The following is a 14,342-nucleotide window of genomic DNA, read 5'->3' as shown; positions in this document are numbered from 1 at the left end:
TGGGTTCACCATTATGAACCTGAGTCTAAACAAGACTCCATGCAGTGGCATAAAAAGGGTACAGCACCTCCTAAAAAGTTTAAGGTGTCACAATCGGCCGGCAAACTCATGGCGACAGTCTTTTGGGATGCAGAAGGAATTTTGTTAATAGATTACAAAGATAAAGGTGTCTCTATAACCGGAGAATATTACGCAACAATCTTGGAGTGGTTAAAAGAAGCCATCAAAGAAAAAAGACGAGGAAAATTATCCAGAGGTGTCCTGCTGTTGCACGACAATGCGCCCGTACACAAGAGCCGTATTGCACTGGCTGCCCTGCATAAGGTGGGCTTTGATATTTTAAATCACCCACCCTATAGTCCAGACCTGGCTCCCAGCGATTATTATCTCTTTCCAAAAATGAAAAAAGAGCTTCGTGGAAAGAAATTTTCTACAGACGAAGAAGTAAAGGACGCAATTTCCTCGTATTTTTCCGACAAGGACAAAACATTTTTTTATGAGGGTTTAAATAAGTTAATACAAAGATCTGAAAAATGCATTCGTCTTGCAGGAGAATATGTAGAAAAAGAAAAATAATTTTGACATTTTATTTTCGCTCCTTGTCCCTCATTCCGCGAACTTAAAAACGTACCCTCGTATATATAAAAATTTGGGAGACCCAATCACAATTATCCATCGGCCGCCATCTTGAACATTTTTTTTATTACATAATTAACTTCGAAATCACGCTAGACATAAGTGTGTTGAAGTCATTATCATAATAAATAAAACTACCAATTTAAATGTCAATAACTTTTATTTTAGTTAAACAAAGAAATGTATATATAATATTATATATATTTATTGAATAAAATTATTTCTTACAAACAGACAAGTCTCGTCCATTGCGAGAAACTGCTACAAGTTCCCAACGCAGCCGAATATGGCAAACTAAAATATTTAATGTTCCTGAATGCAGGGGGTCCAATTTATCGTGTTATATGGAATAAAATCATCGCCTAGACAAGTATTTTCATTACACAAATGAATAAAAATGCATAATTGCTTCCAAAATAAATATAAGCAAGCAAAAGATTATAAAGGATAAAATGCACGAAAATTGTGAAACAATTCATTTCGTTATACCTGGCTAATTAATAACCCTTTAATTTTTATACGATAAACTCTACTAACGTAACAGGAAGCCAAAAATTTTTAGACAATTGGACCAACCACATTATGGTCTAATATGGCTCGTGAAAAACAACATTTTAGAAATCGACATCTACATGGTCAACAAGGTACTACTTTTCAACGGGTGAACATCAAAAAATAGTAAAAATATATCACAGCAATTTTTAGCCCAACAGATGTTCTCTTTAAGAATGAGATCGCAGAAACAATCCTTAACATGGATAGAAATAAAGTGTACATATATTTCATGATTATTAAATTATTATTATTAACCAGTCTATTTAAACGGAGAAGACACATAAGGTGTAGAATAGGTATTTTTATATGCCATAACAGTTACATTATATAAGTTTTAGTTATATAATAAAGGCGGTTGATGAAGGATTAGTCAATACAATGATGCCATCGTAGAGGGAGCGTGACTGGCAACGGAACGCAGTGTGGAGCGGCGTGTGGCGGGCAATAAATAGAGATAGCGGCGCGAGAACTCCCTAAGTCGATAGCGCCACCTTCAGTGCCTCCTGGTGTTCGGAGCTCAGCTGCATGAGGCACGAGTTGAACAACTCTGCGTTAGTCTGAAATATATTGTTAAAATTAGACTCCAACTAGATAGACCTCAAAGTTTAATTACACTGTATTGAAATGCGCTTAAAACTAGTAAAAATTACAAAAGCTTACATTACTGTATTACAAAAAAGGCTATTTTTCCTGTCACGCCCACTCGCGTAAAATTAAAGAATCTATGAAATTATAGATATATAAATAAATGTTGCAAGTAGTGCACGCGTGACAGTAAAGGTTTTCAAGATATGTATCAATAATCACCTATACTCCGATTCATAATTAGGTGTCCAAAATGTAAACAAAGGTGTTGACCTATCAAGAAAATACGTTAGAAATGGTAGTTTTTATTTTTGTCGATATTTAAGTAATACAACAATAATAAAATAATAATCTAAATAAATTAAGATTAATTCACATTTTCTAATATTTATATCACCTCAATTTCGTTTCATACAGTAATAATAATAAAAAACCAAGTTTATGGTAGAAAATTAAAATGTGATAATGGTAACACAATCGGAATCCAAGACATTTCTTATGCTGTCATTTTTAAGATTCGTAACTGATATTATTCATTTTCGTGATTGTGATCAAACTCTAATGTTTTCTCGTTTACATAATGCATTTGTTAAATTGTGTATATTTGTTAAATTTTCGTTTTTTGTTGAGTTTGTTAAAGTTTGTGTTTCTTGTTAATTTTGACAGTGACATTTCTTTGTTTATATTTTGGACACCTAATTATGAATCAGACTATACCTGTATTTGTCTGACGAGTCCGACCATCTGCGCGAACACGGGACTGTCGTTGGGCACGGCGTCGCGCAGGAACGCCTCCGCGAGCATCGCGATGACGCGTTGCGGCGCGTCGGGCGTGCTGAGCGCGGGGTGGCCGCCCGCCGCCAGCTCGCACAGCAACGAGTACACGTGCGGCGCCTCCTCCGTGTCCTCCACCACCGGTAACCAAGTGAGCCTGGAACATAGATAATCGTGTTTGAGTAACAAATGTATAACTTTCAATTTTTTTAGCTCATAATTTGTATTTGTACTGAGGAAATACTACGAATACGAGTAGTTAGGAAACCAAATAACTTGTAACCTTTGTGTATAAAAATAGTTTCGGGGGGGATAAAAAGTATTCAGTGGTGATATGATAAGTGATATAGTTTTTGAGAGTAACTAAATTTATTTCATACAAAAATGCCTTTAAAAACTAGGGAGCAAATACGCGCTATAAATTGAAGTTGTTTTTATTTTCTTATCATTGTACATATAAGATACACTTACCAATGCCTAATGATTTCATCCCTGTTAATCTGTGAGTGGTTGTATTTGATAATCTTGGTGACGGCCGAGATGGCGTTCTCTGTAGCGTTGAGGTTCTCGACGGACCGGGAGCCAGGCTCCGCTATGAGTGCAGCGAGTAGTGGCACAGCACGGGCGCATGCGCCAGCGAACTGTGCACCTCCGTATTGCGCCAAAACACCGCAACCGTACGCCGCAGCCTGGCGCACCTCCGGCTCTGGCTCGCGCAGTCCGTTCAACATGGGTTCCAAGAATATATCTTGATACTTAGCACACGCGGGTCCTACAACAAAAAACATAATTATTGAATAAATAAATGTAGTTGCATCACTTAGAATTAATTAACAGACTTCATTTTAAGTTTATATTTATATTATGCTTATTTGCATGGTACCTAAGCCACTAAAAATAAAAGACATTGGACTTATTGTTAGATATTGCAATAGTATAAATTTACCTCCGTATTCGATAACGTCATCAAAAATGCAAATCGCCCATTGCCTATCAGAGTAGGGCCGTCCAGGGTTCAAGAGTTGGATCAAATGTGGCAACAAGGAATCAAGATGTGGGAAGAAGTTTTCGCGATAAGCGATCATCAAAGCGTGCAGTACGTCCGCCACGCGCGACAGTCCATACACATCTTCACTATCCTCATCTGCAAGCTGCTCCTCTACAACCTGAAGGGAGTTTCAATTTTTTTTTAATTAATATTATATTATATATTTTTTCCATAGCGAGATATCGGTTTTGATTAATATGTAGTATGTAATTTTATAGATATTTTCAAATAATAAACATATTAAATGATAATCATACGCGATTTTTCAAGTCATCATTAATTGTTGTTCTCAATGGCAATTACTCATAATGAAGACTACTAACCTCATCGTAATCTTCGTCGTCTCGCTTCTGACGACGTGCAGCGGCGCGACTGAAGTGCTCCGTGAGCAGTTTGTTCAGTATGCGAAGCACATCAGCCATCATCTCGTCCGATAGGCAACCAGCGCCCAAAAGCTCAATGCACTGCAATAAAAAATATTTATATAGTACTTAAAATATGTATGTCCAAAATATTTTATTTTTATATATTTAGTGAACAATAGCTAGCAAAGAACATTTAAGTTATTCAGTAAAAAATCATAAAACTTTAATGCATAAATCTAAAATTAATAAATTTAGCCTGAATTTTTGGTTTGAACTTACAACAGCCAATTTAGTGGCTATTCACAAGTCATACAAAATATTTTATTAAACTGATTAGCACCTTTGCGAGACTGTTCAGCAATTCAACTTGAACCTCTTGTTCGGGCTCCGCGTCAACGGCCTTGAGTAGCTCGGGGAGTATGTACGCCCACATGCCCTGAATGTACTGCGGGCCGCGGATCCGCGCGCACTCCAGCAGGTACGGGAGCGACTCCGCCGCCGCGGTGCGGACGTTGTCGTGGAAGTAGAACTTCAGCATGGGCACCATTAGCTTCACCACATCTTCGGCATATTCGGCGAACGCCTCCTTGAGCTCGCGAGCGTAACAGACCAACATGTCGCAAGCTGACGCCTTGTCTTCCAGACCTAATAACAAATTAATCTGATATGAGATCATTACAGGTTTATGTGTGTTTATGAAAATAGGAGTAGTTTTGAGACAGGTTATTGAGACAAGGTACAATATTTAATTTACGTGATTATAACATTTCACTGTGTAGCATGAGTGGAAATAATATTTATTGTAAACTTCAATTGAGTGATGTCATAAAGTGATTTTGTATTACAACAAATAATAGAAAATTTTAATCTCTATTTTACCTGCCGTCTTAATGCCAAAGTTTTGTTGTTCGCCCAATGTGACGAAATGCCAGTCCAAATCCCCCTCAATTGATTCAAGGTCATCATTGTCAAGTAGTGCCACTTCGGGCTTCATAGCTGCCGTGCGCATCACTGGCTCCATAACCATGGGTAAGTATTGAGCAAACTTCTTGCCTGTAATTACATTGACATATTGAAAAATATGAGTAAATCCCCTTTTGTCGTCCTCGATGCTGCATCGAGGATTCCAGAATCTTCAAAGGAACATAACCAACATATTATTATATACAATCGAAAAGTTTACCCTTAGTAAGGTAAAAACGAACTTTGTATTTTAAATATCTACTGTAGATGGAAGATGAAGCCTTTTGAAACTTAATGTCATACAAAACTAGAACTTACCCATAATCCTACAAATACGTGACCAAGCCGATATAAGGTATGATGTCTGCGGGTCATCAGCTGGGAGCTGGTCATTCTCAGTGTGAGTCTTCAGTAGCAGGTCCATCACTTCTGATGCATCATTCATGAACTTCTCTTCTCCAACGGCCAAGCCTAAAAGTCATGCATTTTATAAATTACAAGATCGAATATAGGACATAAATATGTAGCAATTAAATTAAAATCATATTGTGTTGGTAACAATTTTACGTATTTAAGAATACTCATTAATATTTTAAAACAGAATAGGGTAAACACAGGGAAAGTACAAAAAACACATCCCTTCCAGTTTCTTTCATATAATCTACAATCATTTTCAAAAACTTATTGGCACTACCACAAAATTGGTAAAACATAGATGGTCCGACGTGGTATATGTAAACAAATTAAACTCACCAATAAGGCTAACACATTCAATAGTCTTGCCACGGAGCATCTTCAGCTCATCCGTGTTGGCATTCGCAATGATATATTTGAGACAGGGCATGAGCCGGTCGTAGTACTCTACGAAATCTTTCTCAACAGTATCAGCTACCGACGCGATGGTAGTCACGATCTGTTCCAGTACAAGCTTTGTACCGCGTTCCACCAACTGTAAAATTAAGTGTATGAATACATTAGTGCGATGTCTTAGGACAAACATACTAGGAACAAATCCCATATGAGATGAAATGAGAAAATATGTAAAATTCAGTTCAATTATTTTAACTATGCTGGCCAGAGAAAAGGCTAATATGAAGTTAAAACCACCATATCTATAAAACCGAATGTATAAATATCATATTGTGTAATATTGTTTTTGGACTGAGATCCCTGATTATCTATTTTGAGATAGAAAGGGAGCAATCGCCATATTTAATCTCCCAATGATATGGAAGTGACTAAACCTATGTAACGGATTTGCCACTAACGAACATTGGAAACCAGTACTAAACATTCTCAAGTAAATCATTGTTTATAATTATTACCTCTTTGAATTTGGTAGTCAAAATTGTTTCAAGCTTGTTCATCAGAGGTCCAAGATAGAGAGTTAAAATTGGTTTGGGACAATCCTCACTGAAGTTGACCAATGCTGCAGCTGCATGAGCCTGAAAGATACCAAAATAATGTAAAAATGCTGAAAAAAATTTAATATTAAAAAGCTATTAAGACCTGCCAAATATTGTGTGCAATATATTACCTGCACGCGAGGATTGGCATTATCGTCGAGCACCATCAATAGACCAGGTACAACTTTGTCATGGAATTTCTTTTCAAAAACGGGAGCAAAGTCTGTAGACATCTGTCCAACCGCATTACATGCTGCGTATCGGACACGAGGATGCTGTAAAAACAACATTAATTTAGAATTTATTATGTCAAATAAAGAACAAGAAGAATAAAGAACATGTGAAAAATTATAAAAAATTATACATACAGGGTCAGTAAGATAATTGAGTACACCGGAGACAACTTGGTCGAGCATCTGTTCCATTTGTTTGTGGCATCCTTCTCCGGCCGCCGAGACCGCCATGAGGGCCGCATGCCGCCGCCTCCAGTCAGGGGAGCTCAACATTTCGGGCACCTGACCCACGATCAGGCCAAGCATGATCTTACCACCCAGCCCGCAGCACATGCGATCCAATGCAGATTCGGCTGCGACGTGGTTGCTAAAAATACATCACGATTAGTGACAAAGAAAGACGAGGGGAGGACAAAGTTTAATTTAAACAACAAATGTTATCGAGGGACTGACATCCTATTTCATATAGACAAAGGATGCTAATTATCTCGATATTAATCTTGTAAGATTCCCCAAAGCGACAATTAACAGAACATGCAGCCAACAAAATGAACCTTACCCACCAAGCAAGAGCATTTGTATGTACCAAAAAAAAAAAAATACTCCAACATTTATTTGAAAACCAACCACATACGATTATTATAACCTTTATAGACATTTCCTTCACCTTATTTATCCAGTCAATATTTGTGTCATCCATTGAAAATTTGAATTGAATTGAAATTTGGATTTAAATTATACTCAAATATAATAAGACAAAACAAACACAAATTACACTAACTTCAAACATGACGATTACAAAATTCCAATTTAGACATAAACAACAGCAACAATTCATAATTTAATACCAAAAAGCTTTCTTGACTTATAAAAAAAAACTCAAATTGTAATATTTTTTACTAATTTACTAATTGTTTATAAAATAAAGATATTTCCTGTTTATGTAATCAATACAGTCCATGATTGGTCAACTGACTTTAAGATTGGTTCAAGATAATAAAGAAATAAGTTAATTTTAAAAATTCAAACAACTCAAGTACGTAATTGATATGCTAAATGTAAACATAGTTATTGCTTTCTTTCATATCTCGTAACTTTAAATTTAAAACCTATAATAAAACATAAATAAAATAAAACATTGGACATTACAAAAGCGATACAACAGGACAATAATGACGCACACAATATGTAATATATAATAAGGTTTGTACGACACAATACTAACAGTTCATTGTCGTCGTCGGCGACGTCGTCCTGCAGCGCCCAGTCGGCCTCGTCGTCCAGCTCGCACATCATCTGCAGCACGAGCGGCGTGAGCAGCCGGATCGCGTTCGGCACCTGCTTGCGCACCATCGCCGGCGCCGTCTCGCACAGCGTCACCAGCGTCTCCATCGCCAGCTGGCGCCAGTTGTCCTCGGCGTCCGCGTCGCTTATCACCTGCACACGATTTATATGTTGTTTACAGGACTATGTTGTGTTACATTTACTATGCGTAGACACTGTTACAGTTAAGGCAGTAAGATCACGACTGCTATACTTGTATGTTACATTTACTATGCGTACACACAGTTACAGTTAAGGCAGTTAGATCACGACTGCTATACTACTCCGTCAGTTTCAGTGTAGCCTTAAAGTCTTATGTTATAAACAATATGTATACCATTGTGGTGAATTGTTAGTACAGTGTGAACTGTTGTGGAAAGTTGAATATGTATAGAAAAATACTGTAATTAGTAAAGAATGAATAAGTAATGTACCCACCTTGATACAAACTTGGAAGATCACTTCCACTTGCGGCCTGAGGAACTTAGGCGCTGTCTCGGCGAGTTCGATTAAGACTTTCAGTGCAGAGTCATCTTCTGACTTCTCGATTGTTTCAATTACAAACTGCAAAATTTTTGAATAATGGATTAACAAAAGTGGCAAGAAATTTGTAGTTGAATAATATTTGATTTTTTATAGTTGTACTGAGGGCTACTATCAAACTTCATCCTATTGAAAGGGTGATGTTAGCGAAATCCTCAGAATTAATTTTGCACATTTTGGCAGTAACACATCTCACTATGAGATGTGCACGTAGGAGTTTTATGTGCATGATTAATTACTTCCGAATTAATAAACGCGAAAGTAATAGTAACATTTTACACGAATTAACTAGATTTAAAGCATTTATATTCTTTTTATTAGAAAAACAATACTTTTTGTAACAATAAATTTATAGAAATAGATGCTAAATCTTTTTATACATAACACTAGAAATCCTAGTTGAATGAGGAACTATTTAAACAATATCATAAACATATTATATTTTGGAATATTTCTTTCTATAAAATATAGGTATAATTGTGGTTCTCTTTGTTTTATATTTGTAAGAAGCCACTACACACCTGCATAAGAGGAAGCAGTACATCACCGAAGTGTTTGAGAATGGCAGGTTCCTTGTCGTGGTTCAAGATGAAGGCGCCCACCGCCTTCACGGCCTGCATGCGGAGCGTGGCCGACTCGGTGGGCTGTAGCGCTGACACGAGCATCTGTTTGATGACATTCAGGTTGTCGTTCTGGCGGTTGCCGAATACGCCGGGCACTGACCTATTAAAAAAAAAAGTTATGAATTTTAAACAATTGTTTTATAATTTCATTGAATTATACTTGTCACTGAGATTTACAAATCAAGGGAATCAAAACTGTTATAAGCCTACACACATAAAAGCAGTGCAGTGCTGCACCTGCAAAATAGGCGACGTCGTTCGTCGTAACGTACGAAAACGTGCAGTGCGCCTCGTATTTAGGCGTTAGGACGACACACTTTTTTGACAAAACTTTAGAATTGTCTCTTTATGCCACGGTAGCAGCACGCGATTCCAGAACTTATCGAACTTGAAAATATGTAATGTGAAATTTCATTATTAGTTGTCATTACAAATGCATTTTTTTATTTCAGTACCCAACCAGTTTGAAACTTACGTAAACATTCGTATTCCAGCTTCTTTGATGTTGGGATCCTGTGCAGAGGCGCAATTGAACATGAACTGCAAGAATTCTGGCCATTGATTATTGCCGTCGTCGTCGAGGTGGTTCCGCGCTAATTCTGATACCACGTCACAGATCTACGGACAAATATTCAAGCCATGAGTATCCAACACATAAAACGCAACCAATCAACAGTTTATAGATATTTGATTAAAATATGTTTTTGAAAAATTGTATCCATGATTTTTTAAATTATTTTTTGTTATTTCATATCATTTGTATAGCAATTTTGGAGCTTTAACAGCTTTCTTCCTTTCATCTATAATATGCATATTGTTCTATGAACCTAATGCCTTTTATCAGGCTAAAATGTCTATGAGTCTATATGATCCTTTGGACAAGTAGTAAACTTTGCTATCTGCTCTGCTAATTTATGTTATAGTGATAGTTTACTTTATTACAGTGACACATGCAGATTCACCACAGTCACACCTACTTCTATTTTTATCTTATAGCCGCTATATTTACGCCACTGGCTTTTATTTTAAAGGATGTAGTGAAGTAGACATTGAAAAAAAGACACTCTAGAGGCAGAAGTGGTGTACGAAGTCGAAAATGTAGGATTCATACACAAATGTTTAAATTTCACATTCAAAAATATTTCGTTTAAATCTATTCATATACCAATTTTTGTATTCCTTGGACCTTTTGTTTATCGACATTGTCTAATTGGGCGGATGAATAATCGTGTCTACAATAGGTACAAAATTAGATCTCTGAACATTGGCCTGATTCATTTATGAGTCAGAAATAAAACCGAGGGCACCACTTAATCATGTTTAGGAAGAATTTTTTCGCGGCAAAGCGGAGCTTATCAATTTATGATGTGCTCACGTATATAAAACACACGTTTACTAACTAAAAATAGCAAGCGTTAAAACCGGTTTCATTTCTAAGTATTCGACTTTAAAACGAGTCTTGTGTTTATTTTAATAAAATCATATAAAGATAAAATTTTCTTGTCAGATATATCTAGATATTAGAAATACTTGTGGATATTATAATAGGAATTTCGCTAAACTATCGCTAATAGTTAATGTTAGGATACAAACAGAGAAACATTTTAAAACATTGTATTGTCTTAAAACAGACATCAGAAATACGTTCTAGTGTAGAAAATACAAACGCAAACAAAGAATCTATTTCGATACCTCGTTGTAGATGTTAAATCCATTTAATTGATACGAGAACAAACGCAATTTTTGCTGGCAGGTTGTAACAATGATCCAGAAAGCTATTAATTATTTAATCGACTATTGACTGTGTCAGATTCATGTTTTTTCAACGATATGACGAATTTACGTCAATTGAAGTAACGCAATGACCTAAGGTCGGCCAAAGATTATAATGGAACATTGTATTCGAAAATAGTACTATAGAAATGCAAGATTCGAAAAACTGCTGAATAAGGATTATTTTCATCAACTTATTTTTATACGCATTTATTCTAGAACAGTCAATGGATTAAGAATGTTATAGAAAATAATACTTTGTGATTGTTTTATTAATATTGCGTAAGTTGCGCTCAACCGAACGTAATTAAAATCGCAAGACAATTATATTCTAAGCAATAGACATATTTGATGTATTCGATTTTTTATATAATAAAATCTTTTGAATGTTGGCTTTTGTGGGAAGGTTATTTGCGCGATAATTATTAAGCCTGTATAAGTAAACGCGTTTATTAACGATCAGAGGCAATCATGTGATTATGATAATACAAATATCACTAATTGCCAGTTATTACTAGCTAGAATATCGAGACGATAAGTAGTAACTAATAATTATCTGACTATTCACGTACGACCCTTTTGCAAACGAATCTCGATCGTTTAAGAGGAATCGCAGACCGAGGGTCGCTTGTGTTCTATTTTAGTCATAAATATTATTCACTTAAGCCCATGTATCTCGTTAGATGGCGATCGATTGCTTCCAGCGACTGCAATGACGCGCCTCCGTACGCTGCCTTAAAAGGAATACCTAATGGGTCGCTTTTGTATGCCAGTGAATAATAAATTGCAAATAGTAGGCACAGATTCACGCAGAGGTGCTTTACATTTGAATAGCTTATGCCTATCGGGAATAATGTAACTTTCCAATAGCGAAATGTGGAATTGAAGCCAGTAGGTCAGTAATTATCGCGATTATCCGACATACGAACATGTATAATATTTGCGTGAAGTATGACTGCACATCATAGACTAATGTAATTTGTAGTAAAGTAACTAAAGACTGAAGTAACTTCCTTTTAGTAATTTGGTAACCATTTACATACAGAAAGTCTGTGAAAATCGACGTGTTATGCGTTGGCAATGGACTGCACGTTAATTGGCTCAACAAGCGCGCTATATAATTTATAGGCGTGGCTGTGTTAGGATCTATTTGTCTATTGTAATTTTAATTAGTTCCAGAATTTATTTATGTTAATTTTTAAAATCTCTTGGTATTTTAGTCTACATAGGTATGACAATGTGTGGGTTAGTGAACTCAGTTTTTTCGACACATATTTTGTATCACTAAATTCAACATATCTTGAAAAATTATTAAACAAAGACTAAAATAAGTCATATGAAATAGAAAACGACATCTTTATATTTACAAGTTTAGTTTTGGAGATTAACATTTATGTCTTTGTGTAAGATATATAAGTATTTTTTCTATTACAAAATATATTTCCTGCACATTTTTAAGTTATAATTTGTATTGAATATAATAATTATTGGTATAAAAATGTCTAGGTGGATAAAACCTTGACTAAACCACAGCTTTCCTATTAAAATACCTACTACAAGTCCAAAGTATAAAACACAATAACATAGTGATTATTTCAATTAGCAAAAAGATGTGGTCAAAGAAACTACAGCTCCATATGCTTCATGCTTCCTATAAGTAATCCAATCATTGTATAATGTAATGAAATAAATGTGCATTATGTTTCTGTCACTATTTCAATGAAACCTTTTTAAAGTGCCGGTTGGTTACTGTCATAGTAAGATTCCTGTATAGCAATTTATAAAAAGTATAAAATATTAGTTTTGATTTTCAATTATAATTCATAGCAGAAGAGTTGTTAGATGAGATGATTGTAATGTCAAAAGAGATATTGTTGATACAGGAGAATAAAAAAAGTGTGATCATAATTATACCTTTCTTCGTAACTGTTGGCTGACATCCATCTGCAGTGTGATGAGCAGCTGTTCCCTGAGCATGGCTTGCTGTTCAAAGGGCAGCTTGGGGAAGAATTCAAAGAACTCCGCGCTGAGGAGGCGGCGTAGCAGCACGGCCGCCGTCTGGCGCCCCTCGTCCCCGAGGTCGACATTTTGAATAGCATTCACTAGGTGTACTACTTTTGTCTCTGTTGGAATGTTGTTGTATGCTTCCTATGAACAAAAATGTGTCTGTCAGTACAGAACTCCTGAGGGCCTTTATGATAAATAATGATGTACGAAATCTCAGGCTGCATGTTTATTTTTGGGTTTTAATTAACTGACCACTTTTCTTACAAAATTAAGTTGTCTTAAATTTTGAAATGAACCTCTGTGTATTTACAGTGAAATACACAAAAAACTATACAAATGTTAAGTAACTTGAAAAAAAAAAAACAAAAATTATAAAAAGTAGGATAAAAATAAAAATATTGTGCACATAGAATGTTTTTCTTCTTTTAAAAGAATAATAAATTGAAATGTAATTTTGCATAAAATGAATATACATATTGTAGATCAAATAATATTATAGTCACGTTGCAATTATATTTGAAACAAATCTTATTTATACTGTAAATAAGTACATCAGTAAATTACAAATTAAATTGAAATCCACATGTCGGAAACGCCGCCCGCGGCCGCTTAGCGGCATTGGTTAGGCGCATAAATAAAACTTACCCACTCAGCATAAAATATTGCACTGTCAAAATGCACCAAATTTACTTCACAACTTGATACGTATCCACAACATTAAAATATTATTTTAACTTTTGTTTCACAAAATGTTAATCGAGATCCTCCATGACCACGTTTTGACACGAGGCCATACTTCTAGATTTCTGTTACTAGAACGCGATTGCCTGGATCAATCGTGGAGATGTTATAATTAAAATGTAAAAAATCACAATCACTTACTTCTGCTTGGGAGCGGGTGTCATTATCTGTAGCCAATAATGTATTTAGTAATTGGTAAAATTGCGCCTGATCTCCTGCCATGTTGAACCTCTTCAAAAAGGCCCAATTTTTTTTCATAAAATTTTACGCGGCCGGCTATTGTTCCATTGTGTTGCCAGTATTATTGACTATGACTTTCCGATCATAAACGGTTTTCAGATCTTATTTAAATAAATAAAGTCATTAATATTTTTTAACTCAAACTGTTTAGTTATTACACTTAATATTCATGGTGCATTATTGATCATACATCTTTTGTTTTTTATTTGTTTTTAAATAAATCTGAAGAAGAACTATTTTTTAACATAAGATTTATTGATGGCTTATTTAAGAAAAAACTTTTTACAACGCATGCTACTCATTGATCATAACATATTTATTTTGTAGCCTCATTAATGCCTTGAAATGTAATATATAATGCATTGTAAGTATTATATACTTGAAATCCTAGTGAGTAATTTGGAACGAACCAAAAAATCCAAATAAATATTATTACATCCTATAATTACTTAAGTCTATATCGATTCACTAGTTTAACAGGGCAATTTTAAAATTAAAAGCTAGGGCTGATAGGGGGAAGAATAAAA

General features: G+C 35.3%; 1 protein-coding gene across 1 annotated transcript; it reads right to left on the bottom strand.

Moving 5' to 3' along the window:
• Nucleotides 1-777: 777 nt before the first annotated feature.
• On the bottom strand, nt 778-13,875 carry Karybeta3 (karyopherin beta 3). The gene is made up of 18 exons (XM_073079589.1): nt 13,717-13,875; nt 12,742-12,975; nt 9,530-9,672; nt 8,953-9,154; nt 8,327-8,452; nt 7,791-8,002; nt 6,701-6,932; nt 6,464-6,607; nt 6,252-6,371; nt 5,680-5,875; nt 5,245-5,397; nt 4,843-5,016; nt 4,304-4,608; nt 3,922-4,062; nt 3,497-3,716; nt 3,022-3,322; nt 2,494-2,707; nt 778-1,748 (listed from the first exon to the last, which is right to left on the bottom strand). The coding sequence occupies exons 1-18, from the start codon at nt 13,831-13,833 to the stop codon at nt 1,665-1,667; spliced, it is 3,318 nt and encodes a 1,105-aa protein (XP_072935690.1). The 5' UTR covers nt 13,834-13,875; the 3' UTR covers nt 778-1,664.
• Between the last annotated feature and the right edge of the window lie 467 nt (nt 13,876-14,342).

This window comes from Epargyreus clarus, unplaced genomic scaffold, assembly GCF_041222505.1.
Source record: "Epargyreus clarus isolate Ecla_fem2 unplaced genomic scaffold, WU_Ecla_fem_2.2 ptg000014l, whole genome shotgun sequence".
In the NCBI taxonomy this organism is placed as follows: domain Eukaryota; kingdom Metazoa; phylum Arthropoda; class Insecta; order Lepidoptera; family Hesperiidae; genus Epargyreus; species Epargyreus clarus.
This window is presented reverse-complemented; position numbering and strand designations above follow the sequence as displayed.

Coding starts and splice junctions, on each gene's coding strand:
- Karybeta3 (XM_073079589.1), bottom strand. CDS start 13,833: ATGAAAAAAAATTGGGCCTTTTTGAAGAGGTTCAACATGGCAGGAGAT. Junction 5,876..6,251: donor TGACTACCAAATTCAAAGAG/GTAATAATTATA, acceptor TTAATTTTACAG/TTGGTGGAACGCGGTACAAA. Junction 5,398..5,679: donor TGAATGTGTTAGCCTTATTG/GTGAGTTTAATT, acceptor CATGACTTTTAG/GCTTGGCCGTTGGAGAAGAG.